At 40.3% G+C, this 25893-nt stretch overlaps 1 protein-coding gene across 3 annotated transcripts in view; it reads left to right on the top strand.

The window, feature by feature from the left end:
- thsd7bb (thrombospondin, type I, domain containing 7Bb) overlaps nucleotides 1-25893 on the top strand; it is an 85165-nt gene that overhangs the window by 24017 nt on the left and 35255 nt on the right. For all 3 annotated transcript variants that reach the window (XR_007968399.1, XR_007968400.1, XM_052101606.1), the window contains exons 2-7: nucleotides 4827-4979; nucleotides 15586-16420; nucleotides 20232-20480; nucleotides 20591-20751; nucleotides 23207-23362; nucleotides 23917-24117. Coding sequence is in view for 1 of the 3 variants with exons in the window: in XM_052101606.1 (XP_051957566.1) it covers nucleotides 4853-4979; nucleotides 15586-16420; nucleotides 20232-20480; nucleotides 20591-20751; nucleotides 23207-23362; nucleotides 23917-24117 (1729 nt within the window). In the remaining 2 variants the exon portion in view is untranslated. The remainder of the gene's footprint in view (nucleotides 1-4826; nucleotides 4980-15585; nucleotides 16421-20231; nucleotides 20481-20590; nucleotides 20752-23206; nucleotides 23363-23916; nucleotides 24118-25893) is intronic.

Genomic DNA, 25893 nt, shown 5'->3' with positions numbered 1-25893 from the left:
CCAAACTGAGGTGAGAATGGCATGACAACGACCTTTTGATGATGCAAGCAAAAAGTCGGTACGGTGACGTATTGGTCATGTGACTGCCCTGACCTACAGTATCAGTACAAATAAATGCAAATAACATTTTGCTGCTTTCTCATATATTAAACCGTACATTGTACCATACCGTAATAATAAAGCATACCACACTATATTTGATGCACACACTGTTTGACTGAGGAAAGCTGTCCTTCTACAATCTTATAGACATTTGAGAGTGATTAAAGAGAGATTGACTGGTGTTTGTCTGAAACAGATGTTCCACTGGAGATTTGCTATTATTAAATGGATCTTTAGTGTTAAGTGTGTCTGTGTTTGTTCAGTTGTACAGCTAGGGGATAGAAAAGGGAACTGCATCTTTATTAGATCCAACTCTCTTTCTCTCTGTCTCTGCCACCAACCACCGGCTCTCGCAAGCTTTTCTTCTCCTCTCCTCTAAGTAACGGATTTAATATGGTGGGAATGCAGCAGCCGTAATTTAACTGAGTGGAATCAGCCACACTTCTTTGTGTAGTGACGCTCTCAGCGCGTCCTATTCATCTTTTCAAATGTTGTAGAGCTGAATGTGCTTTATCAAGTCAACTAGCGCCAATGAATTCAGTTCAACACAGTGTGTGTGTGTGTGTGTGTGAGAGTGTGTGTGAGAGAGTGTGTGCGTGTGTGTGTGTGTGTGTGTGTGAGAGAGAGTGTGAGCGTGTATTTATCACTTTGTGGGGACCAAATGTCCCCATAAGGATAGTAAAACCCGAAATTTTTGACCTTGTGGGGACATTTTGTCGGTCCCCATGAGGAAAACAGCTTATAAATCATACTAAATTATGTTTTTTGAAAATGTAAAAATGCAGAAAGTTTTCTGTGAGGGTTAGGTTTAGGGGTAGGGTTAGGTTTAGGGGATAGAATATAAAGTTTGTACAGTATAAAAACCATTATGTCTATGGAAAGTCCCCATAAAACATGGAAACACAACATGTGTGTGTGTGTGAGAGAGAGAGTGTGTGTGAGAGAGAGTGTGTGTGAGAGACAGTGTGTGTGAGAGACAGTGTGTGTGAGAGAGAGTGTGTGTGTGTGTGAGAGAGTGTGTGTGTGTGTGTGTGTGTGTGTGTGTGTGTGAGAGAGTGTGTGTGTGTGTGTGAGAGTGTGTGAGAGAGTGTGTGTGTGTGTGTGTGTGTGTGTGAGAGTGTGTGAGAGTGTGTGTGAGTGTGTGTGAGTGTGTGAGAGAGTGTGTGAGAGAGTGTGTGTGAGTGTGTGTGTGTGAGAGTGTGTGTGTGAGTGTGTGTGAGTGTGTGTGTGTGTGTGTGAGAGTGTGTGTGTGAGTGTGTGTGTGTGTGTGTGTGTGTGAGAGAGAGTGTGTGAAAGAGTGTGTGTGTGTGTGTGTGTGTGTGAGAGAGAGTGTGTGTGAGAGACAGTGTGTGTGAGAGAGTGTGTGTGTGTGTGAGAGAGTGTTTGTGTGTGTGTGTGTGTGTGTGTGTGTGTGTGTGTGTGTGTGTGTGTGTGTGTGAGTGTGTGTGAGTGTGTGTGAGTGTGTGTGAGTGTGTGTGTGTGTGTGTGTGTGAGTGTGTGTGAGTGTGTGTGAGTGTGTGTGTGTGTGAGTGTGTGTGTGTGTGTGTGTGTGTGTGAGAGTGTGTGAAAGAGTGTGTGTGTGTGTGTGTGTGTGAGAGAGAGAGTGTGTGAGAGAGTGTGTGAAAGAGTGTGTGTGTGTGTGTGTGTGTGTGTGTGTGTGTGTGTGTGTGTGTGTGTGTGTGTGTGTGTGTGTGTGTGTGTGTGTGTGTGTATATATATATTATGTTACATTTGGAAGGTGTTTATGTGCATATAGACAGACATATAAAAAGAAAGACATAAAGAGAAGGGATTTCACAGGTTTAGCTTTTGTGTAAATTTGCTCTGTATCTTTTGGTAGGCAAAAAGATTTTCAAAGGATATTTTTTCCACCTCTTGAGAGTTAGACCGATAATTAGCAAAATGTTATCAGATCCATTGTATCTGTGTGAAATGTGTCATTGTGTGGTAGACAATGACAGATTCACACTTGGAGTTATACTCTAAATTAAAACGTTGTTGTCATGGCAACGAAACCCTGTTATCCAGGTATTGGATATAGCTTTATGAGTGTTTTTGAGTGGTGGTGGCGTAGTGGGCTAAAGCACATAACTGGTAATCAGAAGGTTGCTGGTTCGATCCCCACAGTCACCACCATTGTGTCCTTGAGTAAGACACTTAACTCCAGGTTGCTCCGGGGGGATTGTCCCTGTAATAACTGCACTGTAAGTCGCTTTGGATGAAAGCGTCTGCCAAATGCATAAATGTAAATGTAAATGTACACAGATACAGTTAGTGAGGTATTTTATCACACTAAAATCATTTTAACATAATGTTTACGTCTTGCGGCGATACTTTTGTAAACCGTGTGTATGTTGACAGACTGGCCCCATTCACTTCCATTGCAAGTGTCTCACTGTAACCGCTTTTTAAAAATAAACAAGTGGTAATTAAAAATAATTTTGTGGCAAGCAACATTATGCCACAGATGCTGCTGATTTAGCTAACCTTGTTTGAATATTCATTTAAATCGTCTGTATTCATTCATGTCTTTCGCTCCAGTATTTCACATTATATATTGCAAAAGATGATTTGGTTAGTTAGGTTTGTTGTGCATTTTCGCTTATTTCGTTATGTTGAGTTAAGCACACTTCGTATAGCAAAATCGGCAAAACTCTCATCTCTGTGTCGTGTCTAAGACGCTCCTACGTGGCAACACAAGGCGTAAAAATCTGTACTTACATTTTTAGAAAATGTAAACGGGTCATTCTGTGCCAACTCAACCAGAGGTCCCCAGCTCACCGATCATAAGTACAGGTTGAGTAGCGGGGGTGGTTTCAGGAGGTTTTGGTATGTGTGTGAAGCTCAGAGTAGCTTCTTTTAGCCGCTCTAATCTCCTCAGTCAGTGTGTTTCTGGCCTGGTTGTACAATATTTTATGCCCACTTCTGTAAGCATCCTCTTTGGCATGATGAAGCTGTCTTGAGTTTTGCTGAAACCATGGTTTATCGTTAATGAATGATTAAAAAAAGTCCTTGTAGGGATGCACATACTGTATCCTCAGAAACTGATGTATGATGTCACAGTATCTGTGAGCTCGTCCAGGTCTGTGGCTTCAGAAACACTCCAATCAGTGCATTCAAAGCAGGCTTGTAGTTCCAGCTCTGCTTCATTAGTCCAGTTATTTACAGTCTTTACTACAGGTTTAGCTGATTTTAGTTTCTGCCTGTAGGTCGGGAGAAGATGAACCAGACAGTGATCAGAGAGTCCTAAAGCTGCACGTGGGACAGAGCGATATGCATCCTTTACAGTGCTGTAGCAGTGATCCAGTATATTTCTGTCTCTGGTGGGGCATTTGATGTGTTGGAGATTCCCTCGCGTTCGTCTTTTGGATCGCTTGTAGAGCATCTTAATACTGTATAATTAACGCTTATGCGGTTTAAAATTAAAAGCAGTTCATGAGCATGTTGTTGTTATTTTGCTAGCCATCTTGAACTGATCTTTAACTTTATATGTCGTTCTTTAGATAAACATGGTTAAATGTTCTTAGACTATACAGTACATAAGAGACGCTGATGTGCGAGAAGTTGATGAAAGAGGGATCCCTTCTAGACACGACCCTTGAAGGGGGGCCTCAGCGGACCAGCTAGCCCTTAGGCACAGAGGTACCTTAAAGCGCCCCTGGACTTTAGCAATCCATGTTGCATTGTATGCCAATGGTGACAGTTAAAAAATGGTGGAAAGCACTTTTCGTGTTCTTTTTCCAAAGTTGGCATGCCTGTAACTCAAGAAGTATCACATATATCTTAATATCCTTTTAGATTCTGGTTCAGAATAAACTTTTCTTTTGGTATATTCATTTGTAAGGCCCTATATGGTTCAGTCCCAGAGATATGGGGCACTCAATGTGGCTCCATGAGTAAATTGTACATTTTCAGTGGCCAAAAAAACTCACTTTGCATACAGCAAATACTTTTTATCTTTTATAGAAGAATGTCTGAAGAGCAAATCATGTTGAATCTAGAACGTTATCTTGTTTCCCTCTATTAAAACATCTGCATAGAACATATTGATTTTAAAAATGTCTGAGTGCCAAAAATACACTGAAATGGTCATTGAATAAATAAAGGTATGTTTCTAGTTTCAGCATTTTTTGCTCTTCAGACATTTCTCTTTAAATACAATAAGTATCAGCTTTATACAAAGTGACCCACATTTGGTTTTTGACCACTGAAAATGGGTAAAATTCAACAATTTGCACATGAAGCTACATTGAGAGCCCCATATCTCTGGGAATGAACCATATAGGGCCTTATGAATGAAGTTACCAATCGAAACGTTTATTCTGAACCAGAATCTAAAAGGTTGTTAAGATATATTTAATACTTCTTGAGTTACATGCATGCTAACATTGTTACAAGAACACAAAAGTTATTTTCTCCACTTTTGATAATGCAACTAGGATTGCCATTTTGACCCCCCCCTACAAAATAATGGATTGCTCAGAAATGTCGGAAACATTCAATCCATGGCATTTGATATTTTGGCTTTCCTCTGCATTTATTTGTTTCTTTCACCAGAATTTTTTTTTTGAGCTGGGGACCTCTGGTTGAGTTGGCACAGAATGACCCAATAATGTAGTTGTTGTGTTATGCTGTTTAATTCGCTCTGAAACTGTAAATAAGATGCTCTTTACTGTCTAGAGTACTCATTAAATGCTCATGGATTGTGTGTATTTCTGTTGCAGGTTGAATACAAACAGACTGATAGAGGATGGCATTTGTGAGGCTCGAGATTACGTTTGCCATCTCTCTGTGGGGTTTCCTCTTCTATGTTGCACTAATGACCCCTCACCTGAGGGCAGACGCACCAGAGAGAAGCCAGTACCTCTGGAAAACAGGTGCTTTGCCAATATTTCTTTTGCTTTTTCTTGTTGCTGCTGCTTTTCAAGTTGATGACTGGAGAAAACCCATTTCACTTTGTTTCCAGCTTCTCTGATTTGCTCTTCTTCATTCATTTGAAGATTAAAAAAAGGATGTAGTCATGATTTACTCACCCTCATGTTGTTCCAAAAACAAATGTGTTTTAATTTCTTCCTTGGACAAAAGGAGATATTTTGAAGAATGTTGATTCTGCTCTTTTCTGTACAGTGAAAGCATACACACAAAATTACCATTTAAGGTACACGCTTTCACTGGGGTGGTTATTTATTTTATTTTATTTTATTTTGTTTTGTTTCCAAAAGCACACACAAACATATTAATGTACCTTTTAAAGGTACACAATAGATCCTATTCGTGCGTTCACATACAACGCGAAGAACAATTTGCCTCACATTGCTCGCGCAAGTTTATAAATGTGTGTTTAAACTTGCGCGAGTAACGCTAACCCGCGAGTATTCCCGCTTCTCTTCCAGCACACACCGTAGAGGCGGGGCTTCTACGACGTGGTTCATAGTAAAGTTCAACCAATAGCTGGAATCAAGTAGACGCGCATATTTACCGAACTTACCAGATAGTCCAACTTCCTCACTCACTTTCCTCCGAGCGATGTCTTTATTCGTCCGGTCTCTGTACATGTATGACGTTGTGTCGTACAATTCCGGGTGTCCACACACACCGCTACAACAATTCATACATTTTTCCAGATTTCTTGTGATTCTACGCCAGTACGTCAGTGACATCCGGACAATCTCAATGCTGATAGGCTGTCGCGACAACGCGTCATGCGAATTTTCCGCTCGCGTTCTGCCCGGTGCGTATTCGCGTCTATTCGCATCTTTGCATTGACTTTGTATGTAATTACGCTGCGCGAAACGCTCACTTCGCGTTGTATATGAACGCACCATTAGGGTGTAATTATTCAACCAAAACGAGTTATACATTTTAACCAAAGGTACAAAGGGTTGAGGGTAGTTGCTCAGTTACAGCCCTTGACAAAAAGCACTGTAAAAGTAGTAGCCTACATACTACTTGTGTGCAATATTCCAAGTCATCTGAAGCCATACGATATTGGTTTTGTGTGAAGAACAAACTGAAATTGTCCCACTAACATCAACAGAACTGCAAAAACGATGACTGTTTTTGAATAGGTTTCCCAAACACTCCCCCCATTTGCCATTGGTCAAACATAGATAGTCCTGCCCATAGGCTTGCTAGATCATATTTAGGGGGGCTTTAAATAGGGTCTATTTCAGCCCCTAGGCTGGGCACAGAAATGCATCAATTCTTCCTCTACAAACTCTTCAGACATGTTTAGTTAGTTCTGTTCTCACTATCACTGTCGCTGTGAACGACCTGTTTTTAGAGAAACACAACGTGTTTTCTCTTGAACGCCCCAATGTCGCGAGGGTGCGTGAACTGTTGCTCTCGTGTCCTATCATGAACACACACAGCAGATCAACGGTCAGTGAACATTTACACTAAATAACACATTATATTTCAGTTTCTCATCAAATCTTATCGTATGCTTTCATAACAATCATGAGTCTCATGAATAATTAATTAGACTTCTGAATTATACTGTTGTGTTCTTTTGAAGTTTGAAGAGGTGTCACCATTAACTGCCATTTATGACATCACTGAGCACAACATTTATTCACAATTTCTCCCTTTGTGTTGAGAACAATAAAGAAAGTCATATAGAGTTAGAACAACACAGCGGTGAGTAAACAATGACTGAATTTAGGGTGAACTTTCCCTTTAAAAAAAAAAGTTGCAAAATTCCCCCACTAAGATTTAAAACCTAAAATCACTCTTAGTCCCGCCTCAAACCCCACGCCATTGGTTGGTTAATGTTGCTGTGTCACAAGCTGGTCAGAAGGCTCAAACAAACAGAGGAATGTTTTGATGATGTTGACTCTGGGATAGAAATATGTTTTTAATTTTGTTATTGATAATGCTCAGGTGAAATCTTCATATACACACTTATTCCAGGGCTTTTCGAGATGCTAAACACACAGTTTGCATATCATATTTCTGAAATCCATCCACTGACTGAGCCAGATTCTTGGCCGTTTCTCTCTGGTCACATCCAGCTGGAGAAGTCCCATTTTGTCATTGCATAATCAAATGTGTGAATGACAGTGTCTAAACTGTTCAAGTTAAGAAAGAAGCCAATTTCTAGTCTGGCTTTGATAACCGATAACTGATCTATAAAGGTTAAATATTGATCCTTGTTAGCGCAGATCTTGGAACAGGATGTATTTATGGTAATTCTGAAATGATGGCTCATAAATTTATGTGAGACCATCTGTGTGTGTTATCTGTGAAGTCTGATCAATCTTACATTCAGCTGGAGTTGTTCTTCATGTTGCCATGGCAACAATTGTTAAGTGTGAGATTGACAGCTCGGAAAAAGCCGAACAGAAGATAGTAACTTGACCTGTTAATACCATCCGGTACATCCAAGTTATTGTGAGCTCACATTTAAACATGCTGTAATTTAAAAGTTTGTCCAGAACTTGTAACAAAATATCCAATGTTTGTTTGTGAAGAAATGACAGACAATTCACATCCGGCATCTTCTGCTGTTCTCTGTGATTTACAAAACAACAATTTGCATCCTTCCATTTTTAGTGTATCATCCCTAATTGAACACTAAAAAAGTTTTACTTCACGGAAGCATTCACTATTTTTATAGCAGAAATGATGTTTTAAACGCATGTGGTGTGTTGCTGATAGCTTTAGCATGTTAGCCAACCTCAGTCCAACACTTGTGTCTCAAATAATGTTTATATTCACATGATGGTAAAGCATTCAACTCGTTTTGCTAGTTGCTACATTTGCCATTAATTACAATTGTTTTGTCAGAACAGCATCGTGGCCAGGTAACTCCACCCCTTATGCTATGAAGGGCAAGCCGCGAGTGCCGGGTGCATGACGTGTCCAACGTTTAACTCGCTGTTATTTCAGTTGAAGACGTGCATGGTTCAGGTACTCGTTGTACTCCTCTTTTAGTTGCATTTTCAGTGTGAACACGCTACTCGCATCTCATACTAGTTCGCAATTTAGGTCTAGTAGCGTCTGTTGTGATGTTGTGATGTCAACGACAGCAAACAGTGATAAGTATGAGCCCAATTCTCACTTTTAAGATCCTCCAAAAAATGAGCCACTGGCAAAAAATCTACTTTAATATCCATCTTATTTCTGATCGTGGAAGTGTTCCAATATTCTTAACGGCAGCCTCTTTTCATCTTCCAGCCTTCAGTGGTCTTTACTCGCATTATCTCTGTAGCATATAATGTGATGTTTAGCATGTTAAATTTGTAAATATTGCCAAATAAAAAAACATGTGGCTCCCATTGGTGAATTACGGACCAGTCCAATGGGGCCATTGCTCAGAGGGCCCTTGACTACCAGGGGCCGGGGAGGGCCCTGGGCTGCAAGGTCTCGCGTCCCATCGGCTTTGAAAACAAATGTTCATATATACTTAAATATGTGGGCCCCACAGCTTATATAGGGCCCTGTGACTATGAGGGCCCCCATCCCTCTTAAAGGACCCTTTTGCCTTCCTGTTTTCTGGAAGTAGAAGATCTTGTAAAATCATTTCCAAAATAGCAACCTTCATATTTTGAAACACATCTTTTTTTATATGAAATATTTGCTGATTTTGATCAAGTAAAATTAACAATAAAGTGTATATTTTTACAGATATTTCAAAATTAGGATATATTGAATTCAAGCAACATGTGTTTTAAATTTCATTATTTTATAGAAAACTTGTTTTAAACCGGTTTAAAAATTATTTGTTAAATTCATCAATATTTAAAGTGTTTGATAAAATAAAAATATTCCATAATTTATTTTTGCCCCTTTAAATATATGCATTTTGTATACATAATTTGTAGTATTTATATTGAGTTTGCATTATGTATAACAAAGTTAAAATGGTACTGTCTCTTTAAGAACAGGGGCTGTTCAGCAAACGAGTTTTTTGGCCACATCCGTGCTGTTTTAACTCATTTGACTGTAAATAACAGAACAGATATTAAAAGAGACTTAAAGCAATGAAAATCAATTGCGTAGATCTCAACTTTAAAAAACAATTGGACTGGGTGGGCCCTAAAAGAGGATTGGCACCGGGACACTTGCTAGTCATAATCTGCCCCTGGTTTGCTCCTAAGTGCCGGTACTATACAGAGTCGCGATGACCGTTTTATTGGATAGATGACATGAAGTGATGGCCCGAGGTTAGTTGATGCTAGGGATGTCAAAAAAAATTCAATATACACTGTCGGCCAAAAGTTTGGAATAATGTACATATTTTGCTCTTATGGAAAGAAATTGCCACTTTTATTCACCAAAGTGGCATTCAACTGATCACAGTGTATAGTCAGGACATTAATAACATGCTGAACATTGAGAATCAGAGCTTTTATTTGATATATGACTTGACCATATATGTGCTGTGCGAAGGACTTTATATTTCTACTCCATTACCTCTAGGGGGCGCTCATTTTTAACGCTCATTTTTGGAGGGCTTATTTTGTTATTTTCAGTAACAAATGCAAAAGTGATGTTTATCTCTGAAAAGTTCAGATTTTACACTTTCAAATTAAACCTAATTTGCCTGACTTTCGTATGTATTAAGCGTAAACTTTTTTCGAAAAAAAAGTTTAAATACAGATTCTACCAGAAAAGATACTATAGAAGCAGAGAAAACTGTCAGGATTCATGGTGTCAAGCTTTTTAAAACGGAGCTTCCGATACCCTCGAAATGACCTGATCCCGTCTCACAGCTTTAAGTCAGTTTGACACTACGGGACAGAGTCCTGCTCACATCTCCGCTCCGTTTCCCTCCGTCTGGCTGCTGCGTTGCCATGACGACCACATAAGCGACAGAGAAAAAGATCGACTTCCCGTGAGACACAAAAGTCAGCCTGCAAGTTGGAAGGAGCTTGTCACGGCTGTGAGGAAGATTGTAAGTGCAGAAGTCGATGTGTCTTTTCCAACAAAGTGTGTGTGTGTGTGTGTGTGTGTGTGTGTGTGTGTGTGTGTGTGTGTGTGTGTGTGTGTGTGTGTGTGTGTGTGTGTGTGTGTGTGTACCTTTACACTAATGCAAGAGATATTTTATCCTATCTCATGTGAGGCATTTATAGGTTGATTTCCCCAAAAGTGGCGCTGTAAAAACACGTTTTCCAGACATGTCAACAATTGGCTCAACCAATGGCTTGAGTTTGCAATGACAGATAGACATCGTAAATAAAACATGCTAAATGGAAAAACAATTCATTTATACTAAAACACTTTTATATTAACTGAGTAGCTTCATAAGAGAAGTCGCAGTCATTTCTACACATTGGCAGAAGTGAATCGGTGAATAATTATTTGAACTGGTTCATTTATATGAACCCTTCAAACGATTCACTAAATGAATTGGACTTCCTAAATCTGCATGTAAGTGGATTGGGGAATTGTAACGAATTGAAATGAACCATCCTAACGAACTGACCCACCTAAATGTTTTGGACTTGATGAGAAAGAGAGGGCAGTGTAGGTAAGCGTACTGTCTTGGTTTGCTAAAAAATTGTTCTCATTTATTTTCCAAATTAAAAAAAGACTGATATTGTATTGATATTGTTTGTGTTTCTAATCTTATGATAAACTGAATAAAAATTTTAAAAATTAAATTAATTTAGGTTCTTTTCACCCCGTCTCCCTCCAATTAGTCTTATTTTATTCCACTAGATGGCAGAAAGTACTAGAAAAAATAATTTTCCTCCATCACCTTCTAACACAAAATGCTGATCTGAACTGTAGGTGGCGCTCTAACGCATTTTACCCCTCACAGATGTGCTCATCCATAGACATTCAGTCTAATTTTCAGTTCAAGCAACACCCTCATTATTTCATTGAATATCTCGGCCTCTGAGTGGACTACAAGCTCAATCAAGGTGTCATTAGAAAGCTGAGATCCTCCCCTTTGAAACGATGTAACATTTTAACATTAATTTGTTCTGGACATCTAAGATTTAACATTTGATTATTCACACAAACAAGCTCACAGAAAAGTAAAAATGTCAAAAAAGTCATTTGTATTTTAAGTCTTCGAAATATCATGTTTCACTTTGGTATGTACAGCTTAATGTGTTGAACTAATACCACAGTCATGTTCATGAGAATGAGAGCATTCATTTGATATATGAGTTGTCTAGTTAACTGCTATTTTTAAGACTTTTATATTCATATTAATATTAATATTTGTACCACGTAACCACTAGGTGGCGCTGATTTGCGACGCGGATGTTTAAGGCCTTGTTTTGTTATTAAACTGTGGTATTAGTGCAACACATTAAACTGAACAGTCATGTTCATGAGAATGAGAGCTTTCATTTGATATACGAGTTGTGTAGTTAAGTGCAATTTGAAAGACTTTAATATTTCTACCACAGAACCACGAGGTGGTGCTTTGCGACGCGGATGTTTAAGGACTTATTTTGTTATTTGAAGTCAAATAAATGCAGAAGTGATGTGATCTCTGTAAAGATCAGATTCTAAGCTTTCAAACGATCCCTCATATGCATGACTGTATGTATACAGAGACTTTAACGTTTTAAGTGTAATCTTTTTTCACGATATAGCGCCCCCCTTTGGACCCGCCCGGTATTTTTACACTTGCCTTATTTTGTCATCAGATCACCGTTTTGCTGAGGGATTATGCTTAAAGAGGTACAAGAGCTATTTTATTGTTCTAACAATGAATTATTTCCATTGAACATGGATTGGATCTGTTGAGCACATGACGGGCCACATTTCACATTTTAATATAAACTCAATACAACACAATACATGTATATAATGAATTATTAATAAACCATTGTTTGCATTTATAAGCACTAGACGGCGATATGAAAACGCAATGATCGTAATTAGCCGATGGTTTGCCCAATAAATATGGGGCATCCCTACAGATAAAATTTTGATCATTTATTTTGGCTTTAGTACAATAACAATGTAAAAGCTAATAATTTAAATTGTCTTTATATTACACTTTTCGCAGCTCTTTATATATTTTACCGTGCGTTCACACCAGAGGCGGCGAGAGCGTCAAATCGACCGGAAGTCATTCATTTTCAATGACAGCCAGCGTCTCTCGGTGGCGAGAAGCGGCGCGGCGAGTCTTGGGCGTCAGATGAAAGTTCAAGTGCAGTCAACATTATGGTAATGAGCTGTGACGCGGTTCGGCGGCAACCTATTGGAATATAGAAGTGCTCCGCTCTAGCGAAGTCTAGAGAACACAACCGTGTAAACTTTGGTTCCCACCAAACATTCGTTCTGAAGATAAAATGGAGGAGAAACTGATTATTGCTGTGGCGGGTTTCCCAGTAATATATGATCTGTCCCTGTTTGCTTACAGGGATATAAAACAACCAAGACCACAGTTATTATTACAAATGTATTTTATTTTGATTACAAACAACTATAATTTTAATTACTTTCTGCCATCGATCGATTTTAAAGAGTTCATGAGGATATACGCCACTTGTGATCGGTCGGTAAATGGTCGACATGTCTGGATGTTTAAATTGCGTCCCCTTTAAATATAGTTCACAAAACAAAGCATTCTGAACAAACGTTGCCACCTATTTCAACTACGTCAGAGCGTCCACGAGCGTCCTCGAGCATTGAAGTCAGCAAATTTTGACGCTCTCGCCGCTTCTGGTGTGAACGCGCGGTGGTCTCTCGCAAGGTGATTGTCATATTTGGGGGTCCTTGGCAACAAAAAGTTTAAAAAACGCCCTGAATTAGTGGACTGGAACTTACTGCTGTATAATAACAACTTCAAAAGAAGCGACTGCAGTCAAATACAGTATTCAAATGGAGAATTTATACTCACAGGGACATTACAAGAAAATTACTGGATGTAGATCTGCATTCTTTGGTAACTTGTTTTAGTTTCCTCTATTACTAAAAGAGCAGATGTGCTCGAGAAAAGTGACACTCTCCAGGGATATTTTTTTTGCCCTATTATGTCCAAGTGCTTCAACTTACAGCTTAAAGCACAGACAGAGAAAACACATAAATCTCTTTCTCACGTTGCTTCAGTTCAAAGCGATAGCAGAGTCTTTAATCAGCATCCCAACCATCTGAATCCTGATCAGGCAGGAGATCTCCGTAGGACCGGTGCTTCACAGTGAAGTGATATTTGAGTGAGGAGGATGAGCTCATGAGCTGTAATTAGCAGGCAGCACTTGAGGCTTCATGCAGTGAAGAATCACAGTCCAATGATCAGAGAGGTACTGACACACTCAGATGTGTGTTCGCTTCTGTTGGAGGACAGATTTCGGCTGACTTTGGTGGTCATAAAGCAATGATGTCACTCCATATGGCTCTCTTTCTCTGTCACGTGGTTTTTATCTTTGCTCTCTTGTGTATAAGGTGGCATTTGGGGATGGTACTGTAGGTCTCTTTGGTGACCTCACCAGTGGTGTGGAATGACAACGATGATGTCATCTCTCCTGTTCTCCTCCCATCCCTATATACATATTAAGAAAAACTTTATTTTTAATTGGTCTACTGGATGTCTGTCATTGATGTCTTGAGTAGAGAAAAGACATTTTTTCAACTTGTATCTGGACTTAACTCTTAAAGCTTGGATGAAAAAAATTATTGTCAAAGTATTAATAATATGTATCGTTTGGAAGTTTAGAAGCGGTACTTTACAATGCATGTAGAAATTATGACTGAAACTGAACAAGTGCTTTGAAATCTGCAGACAAGTCAGAAGTGTTACGTTTTGATCATTTATATATATTTATAAAAACAAAGAAAAAGCTGCACTATACCTATTATTGTAATCAGAAAAAACATAAAACTCATCAAATGTGTCATATGTTGTTGGAGATCTCTCATATTTGTTTTACTCACAGACAAAAATATAGCGAGTAATAGCTAAATATGTGTCTTCAACAATTATGCTGATATTGCTTATTTGACGCATTTTCACTTATAACTTCACAAAACATAAACGAAATATCACATCATTAATTAGAGGAGGTGATTATCTTTCAAACGAGTCCACACACAAGATAATCAGATGTATAGATCATTAGATAATCCACATGAAGCACAATGTTACATATGACCACCAGGAGATGGCGCCAGATACACGACACAGACTCAATGATGACTCAAATGACACAGAATGAAACTCATTCTGTGAAATCTCATGACTAAAATCATGTCTGCATGCTATGCAAACCTTTAGTCATTGTTGTGTTTGCATGTGTAATTAGTTCTTATGTACAATTATTATCTTTTATTTGTTTGGAGATGTTTTTGAACACTATGATACAATTATATTTGTAGTGTTATAACTTTTGATTGCTTTGTCGTATCAACACACAATGTTTCTCAGATACAGTTGACATGATTAGGAACAAAACAATCCCAAGCCACTTTTATTTACACCCATAGATGTATAAAGGCAAATCAGAAAATTAAGAAAAGTACATTTTTGGGTAATTTTTCTTATTGTGATTTTTCAGCCGTTTCTGTGGCTTAGAGTCTCAGAATGTATCATAATCTATAACATTAAAACATTTGAAAAGTTTTTTTTGCAATGATGCCAAACACTTGAGCCTATTTTATTTTTATTAATTTTTTAAGCGTTTAATTTTGGGTATGCCATTAAAACAGGATATAAAAAAAAATGGGTTAAATGGATTTTGACCTCTTTTTTTGTTATTCTTTTCGATTGTAGTAGGATATCAGTTCACTTTTCAATCATTATATTATTGGAACCCACTCAACTTAAATATTACTGTAATTTGATATAAAATTATAATAAGAATATACAAATAATAAGAATGAACATTATTGTTGTTGGGGCTTTTATTTAGCTGGAACACTCCAGGAGACAGTGACCATAGATTGCCCGTGTGTGGGCTAGATCACAGTGGTTATATACTTTTCATATATAGTCTTGTGAATTTCGAACTACTGAGCATCTATAGCTGAGACGGAGTTTGTGTGGAGCGCTCACTTACTGCATTGTGTGCTGCTCTGAGAGCTTAAAACAGCTGTGCATCATCAGCCAGTGAGTGCTTTGTGTGTGTGATCAGCACCGCCGATAAGGGGGTAAAACTGACCTTTTGTCCTGGGACCAGGCTTTAGGGGTGGAGGAGTAGAGGGGTGGTCCACAGAAAGGTTATTCCATATTGTATAGCGCATCTAAACGCGTACAGCGGGAGATGCATATATAAACACGGAGATGGCATGCAACTGTCTCATTCTGTGGCATCTCCTGGCAGCCTTTAATAAAACTATGTACAATTACTCCAGTAGAACTCTCCGAAGCAAGGAGGTAATTCAGCTGCTCCATCAAGACAAGGCTGCTCCCTCAAGATAACGCACATGATGTAGTGGATGGAAACGCGCAATGATTCGCATTTTCTTTAGTCTCATTTTTAGGAATGCGAAACATTTGGATGGAAACCCAGCTAGTGCTCCCAATAGTATAAACATTCACTTTGTATGTCTATCTATCTCTGTGTTTTTCTGTAGGTGTATGGGGTGCGTGTGTGGCCAGTGACTGTGGTTCTGTTGGGCTCCAGAGTCGCTCAATATGGTGTGTCCACTCTGATGGCTGGATCACACATCAGTCCAATTGCTTTCCATCTGAGCGGCCTGCACACCAGCAAGTGTGTGTGAAGACGTGCGAGTGGCAGAAGGATCTGTTTGAATGGCGCTCGTCTCCTTGGGGGCCCTGCAGCCTGACTCCTCTGCCGCCAGCTGATCGATGCGTGACCGCTCAGCGTGGAGTACAAACCCGAGATGTGGTGTGCATGCAGCGTTCGAACGGCAGTACGGTCAACCAGCAGGTGTGTAAAGTGTTTTCTTCACCACCGGAGCGAGAGCAGGCGTGTTTGTTGCCCTGTCCGATCGACTGCGTCGTCTCCGCCTTTTCCCATTGGTCGACCTGCAGTCGCACCTGTGGCTCGGCCCTCCAGCGGCGCACCAGACACGTGCTGGCCACACCCCTTTATGGAGGAGCAGACTGTCCCGGCCTCACTCAGACACGCCCCTGTAACCATGACAACTCCTATCCCGCCCTCTGTCCCTCTGACCAGCAGGAATACAGTTACAGTTTGTGGGTGGGGCCCTGGAGCCCTTGCCGACTTAAAGGGACAGCGCCTGTTGGAAAGACAACAGTGGACTTCAGTTTCGACCTTGATGGGAATAAAGCTTCATACACAATCAAACGCCACACTGACAGTGTTCACCACCAAAATCACTATGATGACAAAAGAGGCCACAAGGCATCATGGGAAATCGCCATTGGCTATCAAACACGGCAACTTCGGTGTACAAGGAGTGATGGGAAGAACGCAATGCTCAGGTGGGTTCAATGAATGAATCGTCCACCATTCAGGAAGTGTGACAATAACAGTTAGTATACAGAGAACATACTTTTATAGGAGAGTGTAACCAGTAATACACAAATATAAAAATAACAGTGTCTAAATTCTGCTGTTACAAAAAACAAAATGCCTTTTTATTCTAATTCCTTCATTTTAATTTAAATATCCCAACAGAAATTGGTAATTATGAGAGTTTTAATCTCATTAACAAATTACATTTTAACAATGTTTCACCTTTGCACGTGAAACTCATTATTCTAATATAACTAATTATCATTTAATCATTCTTCACTTGTTGCTTTATACCTAATTCCTTCATAATGGCTTGCTGAAGAATTAGCATGTTTTTTCGTTTCATTTTTTCCGTGTTTATTTTTGTAAAGTTAAATTGGTATTAATATCTGTTTGTGGTCCACTGAAGTCATTTAGCAGAAGCCTATATCCAAACGAGGAACATAAAAAGCAATTTGACAGTATATGCAGTATTGCACTGCCAGTTTTCCAGAGTAGCTAGAAAAGTATAGAAGTGAGTGCAGAAGGAGACAGACAAGAGATGTGTTTTCAGTTGGTTCTTGAATGTTCATGGGGTTAGTAGTCGACCGAGTTTGGAAGTTCATTCCACCACAGAGGAACCGAGAGGACTGGATTGAATTAAGAGTCTGCTGTTCCATTTGCTGGCCTGAAGGCCAGAGTCAAAGCCTTGAATTTGATGCGGGCAGCAACCGGTAACCAGTGAAGTGAAATCAAAAGGAGGGTCACATGACCTCTCTTTGGTGAGGACCTAGACCCCGAAGCCGCCGCCAGGCAACACCATTTGCGCCATTTAGAATTTCAGCCGCCGCCAGCCAATAATTTCGTAAGCCAAATTGAGCCGCCATCTGATAAAGTTTGGCTGAGCCGGCTAGAATTATTTGCATCAAATAATAATTCTATCACATAGAGACATACACACACGAAATATATAAACAATACACGAGATCTATTTTCCCACTGGATTCATAACAGCACAGTCTTGTGCTCGTTGCTACGATACACAGACTCACAGTGAATTGACGACCAATTAAAATTGCTCGTTTTCCGTACAGACGAAGCGATGCATGTTTTTCTCGCACTGAGGTGAAATGGCGGAAATAAGCTAGCGAGGTAATTTTGATCTCACTTCTCACATACTTTCCTAATTCCTACTTACTTTTTTTTTTTTTAACTTAGGCCTACCCAGACTTTTGTTAAATCTTCAGGGTACGGTTACACAAACACCTGAATCAAAGATTGATGTTATGAACCAAATATTCTGGAACGGAGAGATTTATAGCACTGAACGTGATATTACTGCAGTAACAAACCACCGTTTCCACATTGCTAATTCACGACGCATGCTTCAGTGTACATTGAAGTGAAATGTGCAAAACTTTGTCCAAAATATTACTGATAACAGTGTGTGTTTATATTAAGGCGAGACACGGCAGGCAAAAACATCAGGGTTTTTTTACTGGTCAATTTTTAGATTTTTGGATATTTGTCTTCAATAACATGTCTTCTTTCAGACTTGTGGTGAAAAAAAGTCCGAAATACACATTTAGGTCTTTATTTTACTACACTTCGTCTGTTTGCGTCTGTAGATTTCTCATAAATTCAACAAAAGTTTGCGTTCTTAATCAACATTCTTGCATTTTGTAGAAATGTAGTGTAAGCCATGCATTGCTTGGAAATATTGAGATCTAGTAAATCAGTATAACATAGACGTCTGTAGACATGAAGTGGCAGCTTCAGCCATTTGCAGCTATGAAAAGTTTGGCGGCTGCAGCAGCCATTTAGGTTTTGGCTGAGCCGGCTAGCCAGCCAATAACTTCATCAGCCAGCCATTATTCTCAAAACAAATGGCTTCGGGCTCTATGAGGACCAGATGTGCCACTGCACTCTGGACCATCTGCAGAGGCAAAAGGCCAGCAGGGCATTGCAGTAGTCCAGTCTTGAGATGACCAGGAGCTGTGCAGAGTAAAGGTCTTACTTTCCTGATGTTGTAAAGTGTGAACCTGCAAGACCAGGTGGTTGATGAGATGTGGGCAGTTAAGTTAAGCTGGTCATCTACCACCACACCCAGGTTCCAAGCTGTCCTGGTTGGTATTAGTGTAGTGAGGATGTGGTCAACAAACAGGTCAGCTGGGATCACAAGGAGTTCGTTCCTTGCACGGCTGATCTGAAGGTGGGGTTCCTTCATCCTGGCCGAGATCTCTGAAAGGCAGGCAGAGATATGAACTTGGATGGTGATACGACAGGTACATCTGCATAGCAGTTTTAGGAAAAGCCATGTGCCTTAATGACCGGCATGAGTTATGTAGTGTAGATCGAGAAAAGGAGAGGTCCAAGCACTGATCCTTTGGGGGGGGGGGGGGCACCATTGGAGAGCTGGTGTTCTATAATTCAGTGTTCAATGCTAATTCAACAATCAGACAATTGTTACATTTGCAATCAATGTTTTGTTGTGTGTGCAGCATGCATCAATATTCTAACAGACATCCATCCATCCATCCATCTTCAACCGCTTATCCGAAGTCGGGGCAGCAGCTCCAGCAGGGGACCCCAAACTTCCCTATCCCGAGCCACATTAACCAGCTCTGACTGGGGGACCCCCGAGGCGTTCCCAGGCCAGTGTGGAGATGTAATCTCTCCACCTAATCCTGGGTCTTCCCCGAGGCCTCCTCCCAGCTGGACGTGCCTGAAACACCTCCCTAGAGAGGCGGCCAGGGGGCATCCTTACCAGATGCCCAAACCACCTCAACTGACTCCTTTCGACGCAAAGGTGCAGCGGCTCTACTCCGAGCTCCTCACGGATGACTGAGCTCCTCACCCTATCTCTAAGGGAGAAGCCCGCCACCCTTCTGAGGAAACCCATTTCGGCCGCTTGTACTCGTGACCTAGTTCTTTCGGTCATGACCCAGCCTTCATGACCATAGGTGAGGGTAGGAACAAAAATTGACCGGTAGATCGAGAGCTTTGCCTTCCAGCTCTCTTTTCGTGACAACGGTGCGATAGAGCGAGTGCAATACCGCCCCCGCTGCCCCGATTCTCCGGCCAACCTCCCGCTCCATTGTCCCCTCACTCGTGAACAAGACCCAGAGGTACTTGAACTCCTTCACTTGGGGCAAAACCTCATTCCCTACCTGGAGTACACAATCAATTGTTCTAACAGACAATACCATGCAAATGGTAGTCTGTATTTTAACCCTTAATTACAAGCTGCATAATTAATGAATGTCATTTTCACATGTCTGGAGATGACATAATTTGTGATTTGCAAACTTTTCAGCATTTGTATTAATTCAGACTATGAACTTTTGAAGAAATATAACACCCCTGTACCATCCCCTCCCGCTGGAATGCATAATTTGCTTTGCCTTGTTTTGTATGCCAATATATTCAGTGAGAATCAGAGGCAACGTTATGTTTTGTTATGCTAGCCGGAGGCTAATTGGATGCCAACAGCTTTGGAAAAGGAAGATGAAAACTTTTATTAGATAAGGCAACAAACATGAGACCCTTTAAACAAACTAAGCAATAACTGTGAATTACATTTTTGGATATTTGATTTTTCTTTTGTTGTTGTTGTTGTAATCATTAGCTGTTATATGCTAGTTTAAACTATTTGACCAGCAAAGCAGTGCAGGAAAAGGACAAGTTAACACATTAAATGGGTAGCAGATGCCCACAAAATATCGTTTTTACTACACTAATAAAATACATTTTATGGAGGAAATATTATGACACAGTAAATTGCCTTCTCATCTTCAGCCTTTGTGACCATGACAACAGACCAGTGAACTTTCGATCATGTGTGATGCCCAGAGACTGCACAGTGTCAGATTGGTCGCTGTGGAGTCCTTGCTCAAAGACCTGCCGAACATCTGACCAATCACCTGGCTTCAGAAGCAGGAGCCGCGTCCTACAGAGAACCGCCATTGGTGGAGGGGAGCCATGCCCTGCCCTGCTGGAAAAAGCAAGCTGTAATATTTTGGAAGAAACGCTGCCGCTTTGCTCAAGGTTTTGCGTGCATAATAGTTGAATGCACTTCTAAATTATTGAATTGAATTAAAAAATATATATAGCTTAAAGTCTCTAATCTTAATAATCTGAATTGGCTGGCAATCCAGGTATGAGTGGAGAGTGACCTATTGGAATCCATGTCAGGTGACCCCCCTTTTGAGTCAGCAGGACCATCGCCATAGCAATACCAGTGTCCTGTGCGGAGGAGGGATCCAGACCCGAGAGGCATTTTGTGTCAGGATCCATGACAACACAACGCCATCCCATAGTAAGACCAACGAGTTTAAAGATACAGTGAACAATGCTTCTCTTAGAGATAAGTCACATGGTATTATCATGTTTATTTGGACATGTTATAAATATAATTTGAGATGAGTATGTTAATCAGTCAGTATCATGGTGAATATCAAGTGAATATATTCTGAGAATACTAAGAATACATTTGCAGACAGTGAAGATGTTATTTTACCCAAATGTATTATTTAGTGGATTCACAATCATTGGTGAGACTTCACTTCAGTGCCAAATCCTACAGTAGTGAGCTGCCTACATACCTACCCCCTCTTTACAGCCTGAACTTGTGGTGGTGGTGGTGTAGTGGTCTAAGCACATAACTGGTAATCTGGTGATCAGAAGGACGCTGGTTCGAACCTCACAGCCACCACCATTGTGTCCTTGAGCAAGCACTTAACTCCAGGTTGCTCCGGGGGGATTGTCCCTGTAATAAGTGCACATAACTGGTAATCTGGTAATTAGAAGGTTGCTGGTTTGATCCCCACAGTCACCACCATTGTGTCCTTGAGTAAGACACTTAACTCCAGGTTGCTCCGGGGGGATTGTCCCTGTAATAAATGCACATAACTGGTAAACTGGTAATCAGAAGGTTGCTGGTTCAATCCCCACAGTCACCACCATTGTGTCCTTGAGTAAGACACTTAACTCCAGGTTGCTCCGGGGGGATTGTCCCTGTAATAAATGCACATAACTGGTAAACTGGTAATCAGAAGGTTGCTGGTTCAATCCCCACAGTCACCACCATTGTGTCCTTGAGTAAGACACTTAACTCCAGGTTGCTCCGGGGGGATTGTCCCTGTAATAAGTGCACTGTAAGTCGCTTTGGATAAAAGCGTCTTCCAAATGTGTAAATGTAAATGTTCAATCTTTGTGACAGCTGTGCTAAAAACAATCAAGATGTAGCGCGAAGAATGAAACAGAGTGCAGGTGTCTCAGCACTTTTAAAAATTTGAAGCTCTCTTTGACTTGACATGGTGTTTAAAATGTGCCGGTCATGCGCGAGACGCCGAAGCGAAATGTTAAAGACATTCGTCCAGCAAGTGTTTACATAGGAAAACAGAACAGATGCACGAAACAACACGTTCGGTGTGAACAGCCCCTAACTCGTCCATTTGCGCATGTCTGTGAGTGAGAGGAAGATCGGTAAAGCCCGTCGGGTTGCAGATCTCTACTATGTAGAGGGTTCCAAATTGTCACTTCTGATCAGTGTTGGGCAAGTTACTCCAAAAGTAATCCACTACAAATTACTAATTACTTCTCTACATTTGTAATAATATTTCTGGCTTCACTAATTACTTTATCGAAAAAGTAAATAGTTTGAAATGCACCTTATTTTCATCATAACTCCATTTAAAGCCTCTGAAAGACACATTTTCAGTTTTTGCATGAACTCATTTATTCTCAATGTAAATATAGGAATGCATTTATTAATGTTAATGAATAGAACAGTATTGTACAGTGATAACAAAATAAAACATTACATAATATATATTAAAATGAAGTGAAATGACCCACAGATGAGTTTAATGTTGTTCAAAATAACTAACATGTTTTTTCTACTGTTGAGGAAATGAGGTGCCAGTGTGCACGTATGTGGACATCATGTTTATCAGCGCTGACGTGCGAAAATGAACAGATTTTTTAAAGCAGCGTATCAAATGAATCTAGAGATTCTCCTCTTTACAGCCAAACAGGTCTCAATGAAAATAGTTAAAGAAGTTTCTTACGAGAGGCACTTTTGTTGGCTCTTTGCCCGTAGAACCTCTTCACGGAAATCAACGGCACGTTGTTGTGTCACGTGACTCTGTGCATCAGAAATTGAACCCTTAAATGACAGTCTAGAGTCTTGTGAACACAATTCAGTGGTTTTAAATTCATTTCAATTATGTGTAGCGTACAGCGAAGCCAAAATACAACGTCCACGCATGTGGACGCGGGGTCGCACAAGGTTAATGCTGCACATTATAGTGATATTGAAGTTATTAAGAAACTCGCTGATAAAATGATATCCTGGTTCATTGTGAATATTTCGTGTAACTACATATGAAGCACCACCCTCACAGAGGTCACTGCCAAACCAAGCAATTTCCTATTGGTCAATGCGTGAATGCAATTGTCAAAGTTCCCCAAAGATGAACTCTTCAGCCCTGGAAGTCACGCCCATTGAAAAATGTTTCTTGGAAAGATTGCTTTCGTTTTTTTCCTTCACAGGTTATTATAGGAAATTCAGCTTTCTCTGCATTTCTGTGTTTGTATTTCAATGGTAATCTGTGGCCACACAGTGAAAAGGCGGATTTAAATTACATTTATTTTTGAGCAAGCTTTTATTAGCTTTTGTACAGTTCGGAAAATATAAATAAAAAACTTTTTAGGATGAGCCATTCGCTGTTTTTCTAGGTCTGTCTCTCAAACTGTATTTTTGTCATTAGTCAATAGGCCTGTTTGGAGGAACTTGTGCACGGCGCCTTTACCGTCATTGGCTCAATCTTGCTTCGTCCCCTGCCGGAAGCATTGTCCCCTCACACCTTGGTCACCCTGGGGACCTTGTCTCCATGACAACTGTTTAGAACCTCAAGGGAGGAGAGGTGAGAGACAAAAACATCCCATAAAAGCACATCACTGCACACATCCAAATCTATATCTGTCCTTGTTATCCCCTCTCAATAATGTGACTGCCATGTTTGGGGGCTTGTGACCCTGAGGTGTGGTGCCGCCCACTCAGTAAAGTGACAGCTGGACTCCTCTATTATTTACACTCCTCCTAAAGCCTTTCTCTATTCTGCTGTTTTGACTTATCTTTTTCCAGTGTTTCATTTTCTTTGTTTCTCTTCTTCCCATTCTTACTTCTGCACATATTTGGCCGAGATATTTGCTGCTTATTTTGTCCGAATGTGGAAAAACGGTATCTTCTGAAACACTGGCATTTACTGTTTTTTCCATATGTTTCCCACATTCATTAAAACCCGTACGACTTTCTATCTAATGTGTAACACAAAGGGACAAGTTATAGATACAGCCTCAGTCACCATTCACTCTCACTGTATGGAACAAAAGATACAATGTAATGCACAATTCACAACAACTCATGCAACATTGTAACATCTTCTTTTGTGCTGTATTTTGTTTGTGTGATTTTCAGGTTTCAGGATAAGAACTCGTTCAGTTATTGAGGAATCTTGGGTGGAGTCTGAGAGTTGCCCTCACATCACTGAAGCCATGATCTGTGACGACCCCGTCTGTGCCTTGTGGCGAGTGACATCACAGGGGTCATGTGTGCATCACAATGGATCCTGTGGACCTGGAACCCAAGAACAGACTGCGGAGTGTTTCTCTGTCACAGGTTAACAGCTCACTTTTTACTTTTTAACCATTGTTTGTTTGTGAGTCACACTTAAGTTGCTCACAGGTCAAAATTGACCTTAACTTGCATGTGTTTATTAGGGCCCAAGCACTGTAAGTGCGGAGGCCCTAATGTTTTCCTAAGGCTTACTGTTAGCATTCTTCTTTTCAAGGTTTCAGGGGCTTTTGGGTCCATTAACATGCTCAAAAACTCCTGAGAATTTGCACACACACATCAGAATCGTCTGCCATTAGAGCTTGGCAAAAGTTCACATGTGGGGCTCTGGCGGCCCCTTGAAAATTAGATTTTTGGGAGGCTCTGTAGCACAGGCCTTTTAAACTGCTGCCACCAAACTTTGTACACATATAGATCTCATCAAGCTGGACAGCTTTCACCCACATAGTCATAGGCTCCACCCAACTGGAAGTCTGCCATTTTGCATTGTTTGAAAAATGCATGCTCTGGAATTTGAAATACTCCTCCTAGGGGATTTATGTGACAGGCACCAAATTTGGGCAACATCATTCCAAGAAATTGAAGATGCTAAATTGTGAACAGATTTTTGATATTTCAAACGATGTTGCCATGGCAAGGCAATAAATGAATGGCGATAAATTCAAAACAGGAAGTGCTCTTATCATCAGCGTGCATTGTGCAATTTAGATAAAAATTTTGATTTACGTTTGGTATTTGGGGCTGATCACATGGACATGACTATTGTGGGGCACGGTCATAGTGCCACCAACTGGCAGCAGGAAGTGTGGCACTTTATACAGACTTTGGAATAGCACTCTTATTTTTATCTGAACTGCTTCAAATTATTTTATGATAATGTCAAGACAGTACAAATTAAAAATTATGAAGGGATTTTCGATATCTTAACTACTGTTACCATGGCAACGCATTAAACACTATTATTCCTTTTTATGTATATTCATATATTATTGAGGTTCTTGGCATGCTTGAATTTTTATGATCTTTTGCGCACACACATCAGAATCGTCGGCCATTAGGGCTGTGCAAATGTTCATTCATGGGCGTGTAGGGGGGGCTCTGTAATGCCAAAAAGAAAATGGCCATGTTCAGGGGACTCTGTAGCACATCTCTTTTCAGCTACAGTCACCAAACTTTGTACATGCTCTATGTAGATCTCATTAAGCCGGACAACTTTCACACCACAGACATTAACTCGGCCATTTTGGAATGTTTGAAAATGGCATGCTCTGGATTTTGAAATACTCCTCATAGGGAATTCATCTGATTAGCACCAAACTTAGGCAATGTCATGCCAATGCGTGAAGCCTCCACACATGCTACAAGGGCTTGAACCCCACGAGAGGACCAACGATGTTTGATGTAACTGACATCAAACATGGCGCAATGTGTCTTGATGTGCCATATTTGAATGTACGTACGGTACGTCAATGCACACGAGCTGATGGGATTAGAGAGTTATGGTGCAGGTTTAGTTTTGGTTAGTTATCGGATGGTTTCAGGATACAGTAGACGTCATGTATAAGTCATATCACATGAAACACTTTCATGGTGCTCTAACCATTAGTCATTTTTAAAGCTGTGATGTGTTTCAAAGAGAAAACGTAACACAGTCTGGAACAAAATTAGATATTTTCTTAGTAATGGTCCTATAATTATTTTTCTCACTCTCATAAATCTTCACCTCCATCCTTCTAATTACACCCAACGTTTTGCTCTCCTCAAAGCAAAGAGTGATCTGGTATTTGTACTCCCATAAGCAAACTAATATCTGTCTTTTAA

Source organism: Xyrauchen texanus, chromosome 32 (assembly GCF_025860055.1).
Source record: "Xyrauchen texanus isolate HMW12.3.18 chromosome 32, RBS_HiC_50CHRs, whole genome shotgun sequence".
Classification (NCBI taxonomy): Eukaryota; Metazoa; Chordata; class Actinopteri; order Cypriniformes; family Catostomidae; genus Xyrauchen; species Xyrauchen texanus.
The sequence above is the reverse complement of the archived record's forward strand: the minus strand, read 5'-3'. Positions and strand labels throughout refer to the sequence as shown.